This window comes from Euwallacea similis, chromosome 9 (genome assembly GCF_039881205.1).
Source record: "Euwallacea similis isolate ESF13 chromosome 9, ESF131.1, whole genome shotgun sequence".
NCBI lineage: Eukaryota > Metazoa > Arthropoda > Insecta > Coleoptera > Curculionidae > Euwallacea > Euwallacea similis.
The window spans coordinates 3,186,642-3,207,869 of NC_089617.1; the positions used below are offsets into that span (position 1 = coordinate 3,186,642).

The 21,228-nt window shown below is 35.1% G+C and overlaps 6 protein-coding genes across 9 annotated transcripts in view; 4 read left to right on the plus strand and 2 right to left on the minus strand.

Annotated features, from left to right (window-relative positions):
- LOC136411134 (tRNA N(3)-methylcytidine methyltransferase METTL6) overlaps positions 1–21,228 on the minus strand; it is a 192,083-nt gene that overhangs the window by 165,958 nt on the left and 4,897 nt on the right. The window lies entirely within an intron of this gene.
- pug (pug C-1-tetrahydrofolate synthase, cytoplasmic) lies at positions 282–7,966 on the plus strand. Of its 2 annotated transcripts, none has more exons than XM_066393549.1 (15): positions 282–315; positions 1,712–1,775; positions 1,996–2,194; positions 2,246–2,382; positions 2,437–2,671; positions 2,753–2,864; positions 3,895–4,117; positions 4,649–4,822; positions 5,217–5,353; positions 5,424–5,756; positions 6,034–6,462; positions 6,527–6,779; positions 7,047–7,332; positions 7,419–7,571; positions 7,801–7,966. In XM_066393549.1, exons 1-15 carry the CDS (start codon positions 297–299, stop codon positions 7,888–7,890), a joined length of 2,844 nt encoding a protein of 947 aa, XP_066249646.1. In that variant the 5' UTR covers positions 282–296; the 3' UTR covers positions 7,891–7,966. The 2 variants fall into 2 exon arrangements, with proteins under 2 accessions (XP_066249646.1, XP_066249647.1); XM_066393550.1 differs by lacking the exon at positions 282–315 and adding an exon at positions 961–978.
- LOC136410932 (ubiquinol-cytochrome-c reductase complex assembly factor 2) lies at positions 8,224–8,766 on the plus strand. Its single transcript, XM_066393308.1, has 2 exons — positions 8,224–8,423; positions 8,484–8,766. The coding sequence occupies exons 1-2, from the start codon at positions 8,341–8,343 to the stop codon at positions 8,764–8,766; spliced, it is 366 nt and encodes a 121-aa protein (XP_066249405.1). The 5' UTR covers positions 8,224–8,340.
- LOC136410931 (probable methyltransferase-like protein 15 homolog) lies at positions 8,768–9,824 on the plus strand. Its single transcript, XM_066393307.1, has one exon. It carries the CDS (start codon positions 8,768–8,770, stop codon positions 9,800–9,802), a length of 1,035 nt encoding a protein of 344 aa, XP_066249404.1. The 3' UTR covers positions 9,803–9,824.
- PCNA (Proliferating cell nuclear antigen) lies at positions 10,425–11,974 on the minus strand. The gene is made up of 2 exons (XM_066393378.1): positions 11,725–11,974; positions 10,425–11,126 (listed from the first exon to the last, which is right to left on the minus strand). Exons 1-2 carry the CDS (start codon positions 11,943–11,945, stop codon positions 10,565–10,567), a joined length of 783 nt encoding a protein of 260 aa, XP_066249475.1. The 5' UTR covers positions 11,946–11,974; the 3' UTR covers positions 10,425–10,564.
- Fak (protein tyrosine kinase 2 Fak) lies at positions 13,009–20,904 on the plus strand. 3 transcript variants are annotated; one of them, XM_066392898.1, is made up of 14 exons: positions 13,009–13,178; positions 13,754–13,891; positions 14,195–14,350; positions 14,532–14,702; positions 14,761–15,379; positions 15,596–15,736; positions 15,968–16,150; positions 16,513–16,923; positions 17,003–17,335; positions 17,508–18,178; positions 19,528–19,668; positions 19,903–20,142; positions 20,201–20,517; positions 20,565–20,904. In XM_066392898.1, the coding sequence occupies exons 2-14, from the start codon at positions 13,838–13,840 to the stop codon at positions 20,788–20,790; spliced, it is 3,663 nt and encodes a 1,220-aa protein (XP_066248995.1). In that variant the 5' UTR covers positions 13,009–13,178; positions 13,754–13,837; the 3' UTR covers positions 20,791–20,904. The 3 variants fall into 3 exon arrangements, with proteins under 3 accessions (XP_066248995.1, XP_066248998.1, XP_066248996.1); XM_066392901.1 differs by having other exon boundaries at positions 17,508–17,653; XM_066392899.1 differs by having other exon boundaries at positions 13,009–13,173.

The following is a 21,228-nucleotide window of genomic DNA, read 5'->3' on the forward strand; positions in this document are numbered from 1 at the left end:
TTTTCTAAGATACTTTCACATTTCTGACCTTGCTCATTCACAAATAGGTACATAGGTTGTTTTGGTCCCACAACGTTACTATTAAATTGATGGGTTGTTTGCTCTAAATATTTAATGTTTATCAGCATGAAAATAAATAGCAGTTTTGGAATATAAATGTTGATAATTGTTAATTAATCATAAAGTAGTGTATGTGTTTTTTCTCATTGCAATAAAAGATATTTAGTAGTGATAAGTTGACTACTCCTATTAAGTTACTCATTATGTCTAGATTTCAAAATCCGGTAATTAGGAAAATGGTAATTGTGACCCAAGGTAAGTAAAATAAGTCAATATGTGGACAGAATAATTACACTTTTAATTCTTAGATTTATTATTATTTTGTCAGAGTACATGACACGCAATAATTAACGATTTCTAATAAAATACTGTGGCTCTACGAGTATCGCATGCTCGATGACGTCAAGAACTAAATTATTGAATATGACGATTCTACTATTATTTTTGACATTTAAGTATATCAGTGTCGTGAAATTTGAATTTATTGAACTAAATCATCGCGCGAAATATAAATTTAATAATTATTTCATAATTAATGAAACTTATTGTTTTTTTTAAGTGGTCACATAAACTCATGTTTACTTAAATTAAAGAACATGTAAAACAGTGATTTGTGGTTTCTTATAACTATTTAACAAAGATAACGCAAAACTCCAAGTTTCTAACCTCAAAAAATAGCCCGCCAAACTTCAGCCACTTTTGCTTTAGAAAAGATCTTTTTAATTTTACTCGTGTGTTTCAATATTTTCGTATAAAAATTATATCGTCACCCTAACATGTTGAGCAATATTGGCGAATACTTTTCTGCAATTATTCCTGCACTTTCAAATGAGCTTTACCATGAGAACTCAGTTGAAAAAGTTCAAACCACAGGTAGTAATGAAACCCCCAATAAACCGGTAGAACAAATAACCCACCGTAAGTACTGCTATACATCGTGATAATGTGGCCTTAACTACTTAGGTGTTATAAAATATTTCTATATTCTTTATTTAGAAATATAGTATCAACCAATATAATAACAATTGTTCTCAGTTCACTCGTCAAAATAATTTAGAGAGACTGTTTCAGTTTTAACTTGGTACCTATTATGGTACCTTGTGTACAGTATCTGTTTGCTTAGTATAAGATCTAATATTGTGATGAGGCACCAGGTCTTTAAATTGTAACATTTACAATCAAAATTACTCGTGTAATCAACAGTGTTTCCTAACTGTTTCAGCCATATAAATATCTATTATTTCCACAACGACTCAATGACCTGTGACCCCCAACAGGGGGCATGAATTTATCAGTTTTGAAATTGAAACATTACATTATTTGCATCCATTTCTAATCATTTCATAAAGTTTAAAGAACTTACTGGGTGTAGCAGCCTTAAAGAGTTTAATCATTTCACAGTCATCATTATACCTGCCAGTCTATGATATATGACTTAATAAGTTTATTTATGAATTTTCCGGATTTATTGCAATAAGTTCTTTGTTTCATTAACTTCCCTCTTTTTTTCAACATACTCACCCTGTATTTTACGACATTTAACACTTGAAAATAAAGTCTTCTTACGAAATAGAAAGTTATTGAAACAAATACGATATATTATAGAATATTCTTTGGAAGCGTTACTGCAATTCCAAACTAATTTACTTAGGTGCTGTTTCCAACATGAGTATAATAACCAGAGGACAAATCCTTTCAGGAACAGAACTTTCCAGGTATGTATTAGATGTATTAAGCTTCATTTACTCAAAGTACTGGCAACTTTATCTGATTATTTCCACCAAAACTTTTTGCAGTTTCTATAAAATTTACCCTCCCAGAAAAATTGCCTGGACTGCGATTTTTAAACATTAAAGCTAAGTTGTATACTTTTACTATAAAATCTATCTGAAATAAAGCTGGAGATTTTGACAACTTTAACTTATCAAATTACAGGGAAATTAAGAATGAACTAAAGAAATCCGTGGATGCGCTTAAGCGAACCTTCCCACAATACCAACCAAAACTGGCTATTGTCCAGGTAGGTGGTAGAGAGGACTCAAATGTCTACATTCGAATGAAAATACAGGCTGCAGCTGCAGTTGGAGCAGTTGCTGAACACATTAAACTACCAAAGGACTCAACTCAAGAAGAGGTAAGTTCTAGAAAATTTAATGAAACTGACAAACACTTATGGAATTTTTAGTTGCTAAAAAGACTGGACGGTCTCAATAATGATCCAAACGTCCATGGAATCATAGTGCAAATGCCCCTGGATTCTGTGAACGAAATCGACTCACATTTGATCACAGATTCAGTAGCGCCATCTAAAGATGTTGATGGGTGCGTGACAATGAATTAGTGTGTAGCAAAAAACATAATTTTCTTTGGCATTAGGTTGCATACAATTAATGAAGGAAGGCTAGCCATAGGGGACTTAAAAGGGTTTCTCCCATGTACTCCAGTAGGTGTATTGGAACTGATTAAAAAATCTGGAGTTGCAATAGAGGGTGCTGACGTTGTAGTATTGGGAAGGAGCAAAATTGTAGGCACCCCCGCCGCTGAACTACTGAAATGGCATCATGCTACTGTTACAGTGTGCCACTCAAAGACAAAACATTTGAAGCAGAAGGTATTTTGTTATAATAAATTTGGCAGCTTTTGTTCAAGCAGTAATTGAAATATCTTTTAAACGGCAGTTTATGTTTTTTAGTGTCAGCAAGCTGATATTTTAGTAGTGGCGATTGGAAGGGCAGAGTTTGTTAAAAAGGATTGGGTAAAACCGGGAGCTGTAGTGATCGATTGCGGAATAAATAGTATTCCAGGTGAGGTATAGTGACAAAATGGTGAATGCTAGTTTTATTCTTTTTTTATCACTAATAGTAAGTATATTAAGAGGCAAATTTCATAAAGCAAAATTTCATCGAAACATAGTAAAATAATAGTCTATTCTATACTATTTTTTCTATTGAACAGAAGTTTCATATACCCTTATAGCTATTATTTAGTACTACTTTCCTCTTTTGTAATACAAAATATAGTTCAAAGCAGGGCTCTACCGCTTTGAAAAGTATGAATTTAGTGAGTTGACCTATAAAAGTGATTGAATTGTCACAGTTTTAAAATTAAAAAAATATGCACAGGGGAAGGCATTAAAACCACAAATCTTTCGAAATGTTATGTAGAATCTGCATAATATTTTAAGCTTAATAACTCACTTAATTAAAAAATCTTATTTGAAATACTAAATAATTTGTCAGTTTTATTGTTAGGTCAAGCAGGCTAAACCCTAAGGCGATAAGCTATTCCCATACTAATTCGTATAAATCATGTTATGGAAAACATCGTAAAAGGATAGGTGTATACGTAAATTCTTTATATCGGGGACACTTGATTCAATTATCTCTCTGTGTATTCGAGTCAGCGGTCATAACAGATCAATTTCTTGTTATTTAAGCATTCGTGCTTCAGATTTTCGTATTACTACGTAGCGTTATATAAGAGCCTGTATTATAGAAAATGGAAGATAAACAAGGTATTCCAATTCCTTAATTTTTTAATTAGAAACTATGAAAACCAAAAATTTTTTACTATTTAATATAATTTCAGGAGATATTTGAAATCTTTGTGTGAAGAAGTATTACGTTTTTATGCATGAATTCGAAGTAATACAAAGTAAAGGATAGTAAATGAAGTAGGCATTTTAGGTTTTCCGATAAGATCTTTTCCTGGCAATTACGCCCTCCGATGCGTTTTTATGAGCCGCCTTGTATTTTATACCTATTATGCTCTCTTTCCATCTCAACATGGCTAACTTTTTTTTCATTGTAATCATATAGGGATGTCGAATTACAGATCCAACAAAACAATCCGGCCAAAGGTTGGTTGGCGATGTCGCGTACGAAGAGGTGAAAGAGGTAGCCTCGCATATAACCCCAGTGCCAGGGGGTGTGGGACCTATGACCGTCGCCATGCTGATTAGAAACACCGTGTCTAGTGCGGAAAAAGCTGCAAGAAATGTGACAGGGCGGTGGAATTTGAGACCGCTACCCTTGAATTTGAGAACGCCAGTGCCAAGGTATGTTGCAGAATTCAATTCATTTAATTGCGTTAGAAAATTGTATTCGTGGAGTATATTTAAATGAGTGTCAAAATGACAATTATGATCACATGAAACAATATTATTGTCAATTTCATGTTTTTGTTATATTATCCATGTCATGTATTCTATTGTGAATGATATTTCCTCTAGGTCATGTTGAATTAATATTTTGAGGACGTCTTGAAATGTACTGTGCTTGAATTCTTCACGCAGAATCTTGAGGTTTTAAAATAACAGTCTGCATATTAATGATTATACTGTTTATTACTCTATAAAATAACTTATTATATTTAAAAATGAAATATCACATTACGAAGCCAGTAATCATTACAACTTAACCTTTCCCGACCTCTTTTTGCTTATTATGTTCAATCCAGAGTCATGTGAGAGATTAAGCATTGTTTTCCTTCTTTATTTATAGCACTTTATACCATAATATATTGCTCTCGTCTTATCATCCCAGAAATTGCGTTGAATCAAATACTACAAATTTTACGATTTTTCCAGTGATATAGAAATTGCTCGATCGCAAATCCCGAAAGACATCACAGTTTTGGCTAACGAAATCGGATTACTGCCCCATGAAGTGTCGCAATACGGCTCCAAAAAAGCCAAAATATCTTTGTCCGTCCTCGATCGGCTTAAAGACAGCTCAAATGGAAAATATGTCGTTGTCACAGCGTAAGGAAATTATGTTTTCTTCAGTAATAATGTCTTTCGTATAAAAATGCGTTTTACTGGAATCTCGTTAATAAACATCAGAATTCAGATTTTTCTCTACTGTTTGTCAGGTTTGAGAGAGGTTCTGAACGGCTTAACCGGAAGTCCACTTCACTATAGAGAACATTAATTACAACGATTGATCACAAGTTAATACATATTTTTTAATACAAGTCACGATAATTCGTCGATAGGGCCTCTAAGAACAATGCCACTATAATTGCCAATATGGTTGCCATTTCGTATGATTATCGTGGGTTGACATTTTTCAGCCTCGTATGGTTTTCGAGGTCTTTGTAGAATGCATTTTTATCGGACATTCTGTATGCCAAACTGATGGTTATCGCTCATTCAGGGTTACACCTACGCCCTTCGGAGAGGGCAAAAGTACAACAATGTTAGGTTTAGTGCAAGCGCTTTCTACCAAATTGAAGAAAAATGCGTTCTCTACAATGAGACAGCCGTCCCAAGGTCCCACCTTCGGAATAAAGGGTTCGTTTAATATTCTATTTTCAATAATATTTTATTTCTAAAATTTTTACAACTCGTGTTTGTTAATTAGGTGGCGCAGCCGGCGGTGGTTACTCGCAAGTGATCCCCATGGAAGACATGAATCTCCATTTGACTGGAGACATTCACGCCATCACCGCTGCCAATAACCTATTAGCGGCACAGCTAGACGCTCGAATATTTCACGAGGCCACCCAATCGGACCAAGCCTTATATGATCGTTTAGTTCCTAAAATTAAGGGAGTACGAAAGTTCTCCAATATTCAGTTAAGACGGTTGCAGAGGTTGGGTATCCAGAAAACTGATCCTGACAGTTTAACCGCTGATGAGAAAAAGAGATTTGCGAGACTGGACATTGACCCTAAACATGTGATATGGACAAGAGGTACTATGATAATATGGCGTCAATTTTATGCGGTATTGAATCCAAATACATACAAAACCATGACAACTTTAAATATACATGGAAAAGATGCATACGCAAAATTTGACATTTTTTCAGTACAATGCAGTTACGAAATAATATTTCAATGTGTTTGTTTATTTATTAAATACATCATTACTTCTGATTATTTACGGTATGTGTCCAAATTTTTCCGCTTTCCCCGCATATTCGGCCAAATCAGCTCTATTTGAAATCTATTAACTATTTAACCTTTCAGTCCTAGATATTAACGACCGCTATCTGCGGGAGGTCACCATCGGTGAATCCCCGACTGAGAAAGGCCTTACTCGAAAAACAGGCTTCATGATCAGCGTTGCCAGCGAAATCATGGCCGTTCTGGCTCTGGCCAACGACATGACAGACTTTAAGGACAGATTGTCTCGTATGGTGGTAGCCTTTGATAGGAAAGGTGTCCCAGTGACAGCAGACGACCTAGGCGTGACGGGGGCCATGTTGGTACTGCTTAAGGACGCAATCGAGCCGACCATAATGCAAACATTAGAGGGATCGCCGGTGTTGGTACACGCGGGGCCTTTTGCTAACATCGCGCATGGGTCTAATTCCATCATTGCCGACAAGATCGCCTTAAAACTGGTGGGGCCCGATGGCATCGTGGTAACAGAGGCCGGATTCGCTTCGGATATTGGTGAGCATGCTTACACCACTAATAATTGTAAATCGAGCCTTGTTATTACTAATTGACTGTTTAGGCATGGAAAAATTCTTCGACATAAAATGCCGTGTTTCTGGAGACGTGCCAAACGCTGTTGTTCTTGTATTAACTGTGCGAGCGTTAAAGATGCACGGGGGCGGCCCGCCAGTCACTCCAGGAGCCCCGCTAGCGCCAGAGTACATTCAGGAAAACTTGGGTCTTCTCAAAGCTGGTTTGCCCAACGCTATTAAGCATATCAGTAACGCTATTAAGTTCGGCGTCCCTGTCGTTGTTGCCATTAACCATCATACGTAAGTGTTTTGCCATTCGGTACATGGTAAAAAACACTTTACTAGGAATACAAGTAAAGAAAGCTGCTGGTGATATTTGGAAAAAGGTTGAATAATCCTAAAGCTTAGGTTTAAAATTGTAGAATGAATCTACAACTCTAGGTTCAATCAATATTAATTTATATCACTTTTCCCACAATATTGTGACGAAGTTTTCGAAGTTCGGCCAGCTTTCTCTCTTATTTGTATACCCGTATACATTTTTATTTTATAACATTTTCTTTACAGAAATGATACCGACGCAGAAATCCAACTACTTATCGACTCATTGCGCGATGCAGGAGCTTTCGATGTGATCCTATCTAAACACTGGGCCTTAGGAGGCGAAGGAGCCGAAAACCTAGCCAAGGCCGTCGTGAAAGCTACCGAGCAACGCTCCAAATTCGAGTTCCTCTATGATCTGAGCTTGCCCCTTAAAACGAAGATCGAAATTATTGCTAAAAATATGTACGGTACCGGACAGGTTAAATATTCTGAATTGGCCGAGGAGAAGCTGAAAAAGTATGAGGAACAGGTAAGTAATACAACTATATATTTGTGTTAAATTCCTAAATAGAGATTTTTGAGACTTTTGTCATGGCTTTTAATGTTTTTTTGTAGGGTTTTGGTAAATTACCAATCTGCATGGCCAAGACTCATTTATCTCTCACTGGTAATCCTACCATTAAGGGAGCGCCAACTGGATTTACTCTGGACGTGAAAGATGTGAGTGCAGCCGTAGGAGCCGGTTTCATAATTCCCTTGACTGGGGAGGTAAGAAAATGGCTTAGAGCCAAACTATTAATGCTCTGTTAACTTTAACACAAAGCTAGTTTCCATAAAAACCAAGAATGTGGCCAACACTCAGTGTCCATTTCAAAGTTTATTCATATTATTCTGATTTTAAAGTTAATAGTACATTAATAAGTTTTCTTAATAAGGGATTGTTAGAGTAACTTTCTGCAAATTTAAACTAAAGTGCTTTAATTACCAACACTTTCAGGTTACCAAGATCCCGGGGTTGCCCACAAGACCTGCAATCTATGATATTGATCTTAACATTGAAACTGGGGATATTGAAGGGCTGTTTTAAATTTAGTAAATGTATACACAGATGCAAGTTATAATATACATATATAATAAATATGTTTTATATAATGTTGTATCCACTCCAAAGTGTTTTATTTTTCACTCTGTTATATTTTCATTAAATTTGATATTAATACTTTTAGGGTTTAGTTAAAATTAACTTTATAAAGTTAAAAATTGTCTAAGTTTATTATAGAAAGGGCCTATGACTAATTTTTACGCAAGGGACCATTTGCTTGTAAATCCGCCCAGTCACAATACGAGTTTATTGTCCCACCGAGAGTTCTTACAACCCAGCGGCCATATTACATAATATGGACGTTCATTTCACGTCACTCACATAACCCCAAAATTCCAATTTTATGACAATAATTTACCTTTATTTATGTAATTTATTATTATTAATTATTCTATAAGTTTAAAATGACAAATGAATTTTATTAAATATTAAGTTATGGCTTATGCTGCGGCTTCGTATAAAAGAATTTTGAAAATTCTAGAGAAGTGGCCTATTGACCAAAATAAAGCTGGTGGAAGGTGAATAATTTTACTAAAGCACATAAACCTAATAAACAAATTCTTTTTGTAATGTTTTAGAGACTACTGTGAATTTCTGACTAAATACGTCACTCAAGCCTATAAAGAAAATACATTTGAAACTAACTGTAAGTACTGGGACCAACAGTATCTTGCCCTTCAAAAGCTCGTTAACAACGCAAATAAAGATAAATACAAGCGGGTTCTATCATCATCTGCAACCACTTTAACTGCTGAACAGTGCAATCAAGTTCTATCTAATGAGTTCTTAGAAGAATTGAGACAAGAAGAAAAGAAGTCATTCTTTAGGAGACTCATCTCTATCCGCCCTAGCAAAGTATAATATGATTCTCCATAAGTTTGCCAGACAATTTTGTACAACTGCTTCAGTGGCCCATGTCCCTGTTATGGCCTCTGAAGTATTGCACTACATAAATCCAAAAGAAAATGAAGTTATACTTGACATGACTTTTGGTAGTGGAGGTCATTCTAGACAGATATTAAAATTAGAGCCTTCTGTGAAAATTCTAGCAGTTGACAGGGATCCTTTGGCATTTTCTTATGCCAAAGAGTTAGCAGAAGAATTCCCAAATCAAGTAACTCCATTGCTAGGGAAATTTTCTGAATTGCCTCAATTGCTATCACAGTTCAACCATGGCAAAAACTCCATTGACAGTATTCTCTTTGACTATGGTTGCTCATCTATGCAGTTTGACTTGGCTCAAAGAGGATTCTCGTTGTCTAAAAATGGTCCTCTGGACATGAGGATGGATGGAAATAGAGACTCAAATATCCCCACTGCTGCTGAAGTGCTTTCAAATGCCACAGAAGAAGATTTGTACAAGATTATTAAGTATTATGGGGAAGAAAAGCAGGCTCGCAAAATTTCTAGAGCTATTATAGATTCTCGGTACATGTTCAAGAGACTAACAACCACTGAGGAATTGGCTGATTTAGTGGAGTGTGTAATTAGTGAAGTCTCAGATAAAATACATAATAAAAAACATGCAGCCACCAAGACTTTTCAAGCCCTTCGCATCTTCGTCAACAATGAACTTAATGAAATAAACTATGGACTTTTATTAGCAGCTCATTACCTGAAAATAGGGGGCAGACTGGTGACTATAACTTTCCATTCTCTAGAAGATAAAATCGTCAAACGGCACTTGCAAGGGAATATGATTGAAAATTTTGTTAATCCTTTGCCATTGAAGTTTAGCAGCCATAATTTTAATTTAGATGAAATTGATGTGGTTAAAGTGATGAGTAGTAACTGGAAAATGCTGCATAAACATGTAATAGTGCCTTCTGTTGATGAGGTTGAGAGCAACAATCGATGTAGATCTGCTAAGTTAAGGGCAGCTGTGAAAATTAAGTAGTCATGTAATATATCTAGTTGATTTAATTTGTCAGTATATTTCTTTTCTTCATATACCCATTCCCAATTTTTTTAAAAACTAATGATGAAAAAATTGAGATGCAGGTGCATGGAGTATGCCAGCCGTTCCTCTGGCCCTATTTCCAAAACAATTGCTTTTTTTTTTTTTTTTACTAAAACCAACAAGTACGTATCAGGATAAAAAAAAGTGCCTTAAGAAAGTGGTTTTGGTTCCTAAAAATAATATTCAACATTTAACAGCTGACAGACCTTTATCTCTAAAGATATTTATTTCTTTCCTCCAATCCCAAAACTTAATTTTACTTAAATATGTCTCAAAACCCTTATGAGCCATCACGGAAAAATATTAACATAAATTCTATTTCCTTAACGTAGCATATATTTAGGAGTAGAATGCACGTTTAAAGTCTTGCTACAAAAAAAAAACGAATACCCTGCATACAGGATAATTGCAAATTTATAATAACTTCTTCATAAAAATAAACTTAGCACCATACCATAATGTATAATTCATAAATAACATTTACAATGAATACTTACCATGGCTTTTGAACGTTTTTTTTACCATAGAAGGGAAATTGGACATAAACTAATAACGATCATTTCATATTAAAAAAGTAAATGAAGTATATTACTACAGTAATCTTAAATTAAAAGTAATACTAGAATAATGTAATATTTTAATTATTATTAATAATATAAAAGTAAAGGTGACAAGCAGGTAATATAAAATTGAAAAAAGTTAATTATCATCCTCTTCAATCTTGGGAGCCAGGTAAAAGCGTAACTGGCCTAAATCCGGGATTTGATATTCAACAACTAAAGGCACGTTTTCACACATCGAGAGTGTGACTTGATTGCTAAGGGGCGTTGCTTTTGTAAACGAGTTCAAATATTGACACGCAAAAGTCAACGTTACTGGTTCTTGTAAATCAATAATAACAGATTCTTCCTCTTTATCAAAATTATTTGTCTGGGCTAGCTTAACGTTGCCAGTGCCGATATCTCCTTGAGCAGAGAATTTCACACCCTCCTTAGTGCAGGAGATAACAATGGACTCCCCAAATTGAGAAAGATCTCTTACTATCCTGGCAAATTCGCCGGATGGCATTTTTATGATACAAGAGAATTCGGTTTCGGGGATTCCTAAGTGTTCTTGATCTAAATTCATGAGTTTCATTTCATAATCAGAGATTTTTTCTTGTTTTTTTGACTCGAACATAAAGGTGACGGTGTCGGCATCGTCTTGGGCTTTCATTGTTACTGTGTCGTCGGCTCCTGAGCATTTGAACACTTTACCCAAACTACAATTGAAGATACATACCTTTACAATTGACAAATATTTTTTTCATTTCATGGAATAACAGTAGGAAGTGAAATCTTAATTTTTAAAGCATCAAATATCTGTTTTTGGCATATAATAAATTTGAAACTTTAACACTTTGTATTATGGAAATAAGTGTGGGTAAACATTTTTTTAGTATAAGTTTGTTCATCATTTATTGAGAGAAGTCTACACTCAAAGCCTGTAACATGATCATATTAACACTTTGGTAAAAACAGAATTATAAATTTAAGCCACAATTAAACATAATTATAACTTGTAGTGATAAAGTTAACCTGAGTTAAGTTTTCACAAGCCTCTTGATGTAAGATCAAACCCATTTAAAACAATTTATTAACAATTTAAAGATCAAGTTTTTTATTACTGTGTACTGGCCGTTGACTGAACTAGCTACACTTATCCTTTGAATATGTGTTTTACACAAGTCCAACATCTACATTGTTGTTTTAGCATACAATTCAATGAGAATATTATGAAACTGCACCGTTCTTCCTAAAGCATTGTGACTCTACTAGCCGACAAGAAATCTCATGATAGAACAGTGTCATAGAACTTACCTAGCCAAATTCATTCCCATAGTCAAATTTCGATCGCATCTATATTTATCAAAGCCATCAGACTTAAGATTCAGGGAAACGAGGGAAACGTGAGAACTATCCATGGCTTGGAGCTGGATTCCCGTTTCTGAGCAATCAAAGGATGCTTCATTAAGGAGGTCCTTTATGGCATCCAAGACCTTTTTGAAGGTTGCACTGTTTACTAATCTTGCCTCAAACATTCTGATAGTATTATTGATTGAATTGAAAGAGCAATGTAACTCTTAAGAAAAATTCGGTCTGAAAATTTAGTACTGTAGACACCTAACTTCTTTGTTTGATAACCAAAGAAAATGGAAAAAGGCGGCAAAATAATGACGTATTAAATGTCAGACTGACGTTTTGATTGTTTTGGAGGGAATCTGGAGCAGCGATTATTTACGCTTCATATAAGTTTATATACAGTACAGCCAAAACACTGGAAAAGAAGTGGATCAATGGTTTTTCTGGAAAACAGAAGTAAAACCGCAACCCGCAGCTGTGTCCCTGATTGGAAAAGATGTCCTGTGTCTGTACTACAATGCAAATTAGTTATACAGAAGTATGAATCAAACAGAAAATATTCAATATCTAAGATACCTTAACTAATCATAACGTGAAATTTAGTCGCATTCCATAAACCTAACAATTGTGGCAAATTATTTATTATATGAATGACATTACTACATTATATCTAGCAATAACTTTGTGGTAGATATTTCCCCATTTATGAAATTTTAGAGTCCGTTTTTCACCCACTAATATAATATCTGATTTATTCCTATCCATAATGTAAATAAATGAGAAATTGGAAAAACTAATTGAGATTGTATTGAGATTGAATAGATAAATGCTTAAAGGGTACATAAGTGATAAAATACTGCCGATCCCAAAAGAAGAAATATAATTAGGGAGAAAACAATAAAGACAATAAAGAGAATTTAAATAAGAACAACTTTGTTTTGAAATTCAAATTCCTTAATGGAGCGACAGCCCTATTACACTGCTCTGATGAACATTTCATGTTTATTTTTTAGTTTTAGTATTGTTTAATCGGAAGTTACTTGGTAAGTAGTACCTTAAATTCTTTATCTGCATAATAAATATCAAATTATTTACCTCAGCTTTAAAAAAATGAGATATAGATTGGAACTTGGAACCTAACGGGAACAGATATATGGTTCAGATTGTCCCGGCGGTTCAATAACTTTTCTTAACAACCCGAACTGCGGACGGAAAAGAAAATTAATAACAATTATTAATTATTATAGACCCGACTGTCTCGCTCGAGGGGAGCTGGAGCCCTCAAATAAAATCAATAATATATTCAGTTTTAGATTGGAATAATTGAGGTATTAAAATGGCAGAGTGGCGGGATAAAACAGCCACTGTGGCTTGGCGGAAGTGTGACCGTCACTAAAAATCTCCAAGGTAGGGTTGAACGCACTTTTAAGTGCATTTAAATGAGCTGCTAATAGAGCCCTACCCTTACTTCTGCTACCTACATATTGTTAATTTATTATTTCTACATCCTACAATAGCCAAATATCTATGGTTTTCGGGCTACTTAATATTCATTGTTAGTATTGTCACACCTGGCAGTTTTAGAATAAAGTTGCAAACTATAAATAGTGGATTTCCCTCCTTAGATTCAGTGTTGTGAAATTTCTACCTACTAATCGATCAGTGAAGAATTTGCAAATACCTTCAGACACTTTTTAAACAGTTAAAGAAAGCTGTCCAGAACCATTTTATTATTAATTTTTGTATACCAAATTATCAAATAAAACACAATGTCTTTCCATTGTAAAGTAAGCATTTTTTTTATGGCCAGCTCTTTATTTTTAATATTAGAGAAGTCCTATGTAAATGTACCACTATATCTACACAAATTATGGTTACTTAAATAATCTTTTCATCCTTATAAAATTGCTTACTTGGATTGAAAGTTTGCTCAAGAATAACTCACAATTGACTTATCTTCTATTTATTCACGTTTGTTTTATTTTAGATTCCAAAGAGTTAATATTTAAGTATTTCATAACTGCAAATATACCTACCTGCTAACTTATCATAACTATTTATTGGAGTGGGTATGGATACACCTGATCCTTCACAGAACTCTTCTGCTGAAAAGTCAACACTTAAGGTAAGATTTTTAAGCTTTTAGTTGAATTGTGTATAGAAATTAAAAAAAGTAAAAAAATTGTAAGAAAAATAGATATGTATATGCAATAAGAATCAAAATATCATCTTATTTAATAGATATAAGATTATCAAAAAATATTTAACTTATACCATTTGACAGCTATGACCTCTGAAAATGTAAAAATATCATATTTCAAATGTCAATATCTTGAAAACAGTTCAGAATAGAAAGTAAAAAATTGTTGAGGTAATATTTTGATGGATGCACTTTTCCGAAGCATTCAGTACTTTAAACACATTTCAGGTTCACCTTCCCAATGGTGGATTTAATGTAGTACGCTATGGAGATAGTATAGATATTAAGGGCATTATTTCGACTGTAACTGAAAAGTTATCTATTGGGAATGGTCATTATAATGGCTGTTTTGCACTGCGACTTACCCAGCTGTACTCCAAAGAGGTAAACATAATATAAAACCAATCATGTTCTGTGTTTCTTGGGTCTATTTCCAGATATTTTGATTCATTTTATTTCTTCAACCTATGGTTAAAGTCATCTATTTTGCATGTCATTAAAGCTCTTTATGGTTTATTCCTAAGCCAGTTTTTTTATTAAAAATTAGCTATTTATCATTTTTCAGAGTTATTGGCTTCACAAAGATCTTACAATGCAACAAGTCAGTGAAAAGTATATTAAACAATTTCCTGATGACGCGGAATGGCGTTACGACTTAAGAATCAGATATCCTCCACCAAAATTGACCGATCTTTATGAGAAAGATAAAGCCACTCTTAGTTTTTATTATCAACAGGTAAGTTCAGTTCTCTCATGGTTACTTTGCTCAGTTGAAAATTGTTCCAATGTTTTAGATTAGTAGCGATTATTACTTAGAACTGCACAAAAATATAGACCAAGAAGTAGCCCTTCAGTTAAGTTACCTAGAAATTCGTAAATACCTCAAAGACATCTCCACAGGATTAGACAAGAAGTCAATCTTGGAGTACTTAGTCCAAGAAATCGGGCTTCAGAAATTCATTCCACAAAGTTTGCAAGATAAAATCAAACCAAAGATTCTGAAAAAACACATACAATCCCAGTTTAAAAAGGCTGGAAATATCACAGAGTTGGACTGCATGTTGAAGTTTCTTGAACTATTAAAACTGCACACGAATTTCGATCAGGAGCATTTTCTAGTAGATTATGGGACGAGCAGTAGTTTTACGATTCCAATAGAGCTAATTGTGGGCCCGGATATAGGAATTCAAGCTTTGGCGTCGAGAAGGATTGATTTTACGCACATTAGGAAACTGAATATTGAAGAGTGTAAGGAATCTGGAAAAGTGGCTCTGAGATTAATGTTAACTTCAAGTAATGAGATTTTGTGTTTTACATGCTCAAATATTGCGATAGCAGAGAGTTTGGCTGAATTGATTGATGGCTACTGCAGACTACATTCTGAGGGGAAGGAATCTGTGTGGATTTTACAAGGTAAGCGTGTCGATAGTATTTTTGTATTTGATTAGTTTTTTTTGTTGTGTTGGACTAGGCCAAATATGATGAAAAAAAGTTAAACAGGTTAAACGCTTATGTCTTTCATTTTTTTTAACAAAAAAATAAGGGCTCTGGGATTTGAACTAACACTGAGGTTTTTCAAATTTCAAACACTTATCTTAACTGCTAATAAAATCTTATAATTTTTTTTAGAAAATGAAGGAGGCAACTCCTTATATCAGTCGGACACGAAAGTATTGGGGATGAAAACGAAATTTTCTGGCAGCGGTGGCATTTTATTGGCCGAAGATTATGCTGAGATTATAGAGGAAGGGGATTACTCGGTTCCTGCAGGTAAACTAGGTTTCTTCTCATTTTCTTAAGCCAAAATTACCTAGCTTCATATCATTAATTCATAGTCATAAACGCATTTTTTGTCCATCACGACACATGTAAACAAATTATGTTTCTGGCTATGAATTATGAATTACCGATATGAATCGAGATGATCCTGGCCTTAAAGCGATTTATTCCAGTTTATTATAATGTAACAATTCCTTGTTTGACTTAATTATGACGTTTTAGTGAGGGATTATGAGCTAAACAGAGATCATATTGAGTTGGGTATAATATTAGGAAAAGGTCAGTTTGGCGATGTCCATAAAGGCACCGTAACAACCAAAGAAGGCAATGTGTTACCAGTGGCCATTAAAACTTGTAAAAGCGATGCTGATGCTTCTACTACGGAGAAGTTTCTTGAGGAAGCCTGTAGGTTCTCTAATATTAAAGCTTAATAGAGGATGTTTCAAAACGCCGTCAAAATATTTAGTTCATAATGATCACTGCTATTAATGTTATTATGAATAAAGCAAATACACATACATAGGTTCCATGTTATAAAAAAACCATAAGATGCATCTTTCTCTTAATAAACAAATGCCGAATTTAAGGTTAGATATTTGAGGAAGTGTTAAAATTTCATTTAATTCTTTTTTATGTTTTTTTCTTATTTAAGCGATTTTATAACACTTATGGTTCACTAGATGCTTTCACTCTTCATAAAAAAACTCACCCTGAATTTTATTATTTTGGCATTACTCCGGATGATTTTTACTCTACAAATTTTCCAGATATAATGCAAAAATTCGACCATCCTCATATCATAAAACTTATCGGGGTTTGTTCCGATTCGCCCGTATGGATTGTAATGGAACTGGCAAAGTTAGGCGAACTACGAGCATATTTGCAAAGCAAAAAACCCGACCTGGAGCTAGAGACTTTATTAACGTTTGCATTCCAATTATCCACTGCCTTGAGTTATTTAGAATCGAAGAAGTACGTCCATCGCGATATTGCCGCCAGAAACGTATTGGTCAGTTCTGAGACCTGCGTCAAATTGGCCGATTTCGGGCTGTCCAGATGGATGGGATCTGACCAAAGTTATTATCGGGCGTCGAAAGGAAAATTGCCTATTAAATGGATGAGCCCTGAGAGTATTAATTTTAGGAGATTTACTACTGCTAGTGATGTGTGGATGTTTGGTGAGTGTCAAGGTTCTGATATTTGGATTTTTCGTATATTTAGCATTTTTCTGAATACTCAAATCCTTATTTGTCTCAGGTGTATGTATTTGGGAAATCCTAATGTTGGGTGTGAAGCCCTTCCAAGGGGTAAAAAACAATGATGTGATTGGAAAGATCGAAAACGGAGAACGGCTGCCTCTGCCCGAGAACTGCCCGCCGCGGCTTTACTCCTTGATGTCGCAGTGTTGGTCATATGAGCCAACCAAACGCCCCAGTTTCAAGGATATTAAGGAAATTCTTCAGGAGATTTTGCTCGAGGAGCGAAGCAGCCAGCAGAATACCATGAGGCGCGAAACAAGGCGCATGGCCGCTATGTCGTGGGGTTCGTCAGACGATGTGAGTCCCCCTCCAAAACCTTTAAGGCATCAAGGTAACCGTTACTTTTTTCTATTTAATAATTATATATAGCCCACATTGAATGTAATTGTGGCTCTGTGTTTCTAGGAAACCATAGCTTTTGGGGCTATTTGATGTAAATTGTATTCAAGAGTCATTTCTATTCTCAATCATCCGCATTTCAAGACATTATTCTACTGTTTCAGAAACCTCTTCACTAGTCACAATGAACTCCACAAACCTAGTACCTCAAACTTACATCGTGGCCCAAAACCCGGAAGTGCTGGCGCACCTGATGCGGGAGAACGAGAACCGGGGGATCACACCTGCCATGTACACCATTCCCGCTTCGGTATTTAACACTGTAGCCGTAGATTTCGGTATTAAGCAAGACATTCCCGACCCGATTCTAACGACGCGCCCTATGCCAATCCAAAGTCTCAAAAAACTGGATCCTGAAGTGGAACCTAAGTCTCTAGATTCCGTGGACAATGTTTCATTAGCCGAAAGTAACGCCTCCTCCTTGCAAAGCGACGTTTTGATCGACAGCGGCAAACTTTCTTCGCAGTCCAGCACCTTAGAAAGAACACCACATGTTTCAGAAACGCATTACGTTAACGACAATTCAATTTCTATGTCAACTAATGTAGTTTACCCTTTAAATCAAAGCCACAGCTTCACTTCTTACATGTCGTGCGCGAATCGAACCGTCAATTACACTCTAGAGACTGTTACCAATTACCACAAGGATCCGGTGATTTATAAAAACGTCGAGGTGGAAGAAAGTCTGTATGATTTTGGGGGCGAGAACGTTAAAAGTTGCGCTCACAAAATCCCCCAACTGGCCCCTGTCAGGTTTTCTCAGTCAGCCTCGCAGGTTTGATATCAAGTTGGTGTGTGGCATGTTAGTGTTTTGGCCGAGTATTCGCATGTGCCCTGTGGATTTCTTTTTTGTTTTGAAAGTGGCCGAAAAGGTATCATCGTAAATTTCTATTGTTTTTGGTTGGTCAGAGTAGGTTTGTGTCTGGTATTATTAATCCTAGGGAATTAAAAAAAAAACAAATTATTACAAATCTGAAAATAGCAGCAACGTGCCTAAACATGAACAATACTATCAACTGTAGGGTTTTTCTTTCGTCCTATGTATCGATTTAGAAGAAAGCTATTTGCCACAATGTATATTCTTTCAGTCGGGAAATACTGTTCTTTTCATCTATTTTTCTCTTTCTTTTCATCTCTTAAAGAAAATTGGTGATGTTTTGATAGAATTGTGTCTAAAATAAATTTTTATATGAGATTTCTCTCAATAAAACATTTTCCTAGGATGAATAATAATGAAATAGTCAACCCTGAAGCGTTTGATGTTTTTGCACTCAATTTTAGTTTAAAATTTGGCTTGTTTTTTAAATAATTGATCACTACACGCGATTGACCTTGTGTAAAATAGAGTCATGCCCTTATTCTCCGTTTTTCTGAGATTTTCCTCTAAGACTGAAAGTAAAGCAAACACGTAAAAAATATTTTGGATTCAGATAAGTTTTGGTTTCATAAGAAACGAACCAATGACGTTCAGAATAATAATCTTATTTGCTTCCATGCGGTGTAGCAACCAAAGGTCTGTATTTCCACTAAGCAGTCCCTTAATTTCTACAGCATCTTCCAAAATACCTTCTTCCTCAGATGCGCATTTCAAATATGGACTGAGTCAATGAACCGATGTTTTAAAACTTTTTGAACGCTTTTTCTGAGGTTCTTATAATTTTTGTATGTCTACATGCACGTTTATTATGCATGTTTCATGCCATTCTCCCTGCCTTTCGTGCATGGATACAATTGTGTTTTGTCACAGATTCATTTAATATTCCAGCTTATTCAGCGTTAAGATTCACCATTTAAAACTAGGATTAATTCCATTTTTAACGTAGTACTCAACTCATTTCACAACACCTTTTAACGTTGAATAAACTGTTATGGTAGAACGGGCTGAAAACCTTCGATCTAAAAAGTCTCAAAAACGCATAAAGTAGTACCAAACTAGGTATTTATGTGTTTATTTTTTTTAATTTAGCATCTTCGAGTGCTCGCACCTTTTGATTTAATTAAATTAACGAATATAGAAAGTTCTTTTAACTGTGACGTTTGTTCCATAATTGATCAAGTCATCACGATAAAAGGACTCTCTAATGTCCAACTATGTCCAAAAAAATTAATATATAATTATTACAGCCGACTCAATACGTAATCCGTAGAAGCGAACCCACCCATGGAAATCCAGTCAATGAGCAGGTTTTAGAGCAAAAGTTGCGGCAACAACAAATGGAGTCCAATGAGGATTCGAGATGGTTGGCTGAATCGGAAGTCAATTTGGTTGGTATTTAAGTGCGAAAGCTGAGAAAAATTTTTAAAAGGTGGAAAAATTAGGAACTATTTTGTTCGAATTTAGTCCATATTTTGCAATTCATCTATTTTTTAAATAATTCCATAAAAATACAAAAAATATCTTCTAAATAGAACTGAACACCGCTCTTTTTTTAGTCATCTTGTATTGATTTAAAAAAAGGTTGTGCATTGTAAATTTATTAACGCATAAAAATGTTTCAGGAAAAAAGACTAAGCAGGCTCCCCCTAGAGTCGCTATCCATAGAAAGTACCTCCATAACCCATTCCCTACACCGATTGAACGGATCAGAGATCAGCTCATCAGCACCTGCAAACGAAACCAGCTCGAGCAGAACCGCTAGCATTGAAAACAGCACAGAGTCCTTGAACAGGAGCAAAAGCTCCTCTCCTGTTTTATCTAGCAGCAGGTTAAACAGTTTAGAAAGACACGTGGAAAAAAAGGTATATGGAAATTGGTCATTGTGAAAAATATCATAGAAGATTGTTATTTATTTTCTAGGAATCTTCTACTGTAGATCGTGCCAAGGATAAAGTTTACAAATGCACAACGGAAGTTGTAAAGGCCATAATGCTGCTCTCGCAGGGAGTACAGCAGTCTCAATCGGAACAATATTTAGATCTAGTGAAAAACGTGGGACTGGAATTGAGACAGCTGCTCACTAGTGTAGACGAAATCGTCGTCAATTTCCCGTCGCACATGCTGAGAGAGGTAGAAATGGCACATCAAGTGCTCTCTAAGGATATGAGCGATTTGGTGGGAGCTATGAAGTTAGCGCAGCAATACAGCAAAACCACCTTAGATGCCGAGTACCGAAAGTAAGTTTATATTAGTAAATAATCATAAATAAAAATAACATTTACAGGGGAATGTTGAGCACAGCTCATGTGCTCGCAATGGACTCAAAGAATCTTCTAGATGTGATCGATAATCTGCGATTGCATCACCGGCAGGAGGTGGAGAAATCTGCAGACTCAAACGTCGAAGTTGGAGATAAAAATGCAGTATTTAGTGACGTTGATTCGGTTCTCGTGCAAAACGAGGTTACTACCGAGTCTAATTCATTTACTGAAGTCAGACGTAGCGATTAAGTATTCAGTACTAATACGTAATGGTCGTGTTATGTGATATTATTTGCATAGTTTTATTATGCTTTTAATGCGAGCTATTATTTAAATACTCGAAGAGATTAAATATATAAATATGTATATCGAAATTATTTGCTATCCCTAAGACTCAAACTCATATTGCTGTTCCAAGATGTTATAAAAATGGTTCTTGACCACCCAATACCAATTTCGAGAGGTTTTTTTCAATTATCATTCCTAATTTGTCAATTCACAAGCATCGAAGAGAATTTTAAAAAATTATTTTCTCTCATAGTCAACCGTATATTGGGAGTTTTTGAAATAACGATGAACATAAGGCTCAGTGCTGTGCCCGAGAGTCCTCTTAAAGACAAAGGGAGTCTACACTAACAAAATAAAAAAAAAATGAGACAAACTTATACCAAATAAAGAAATCGAATT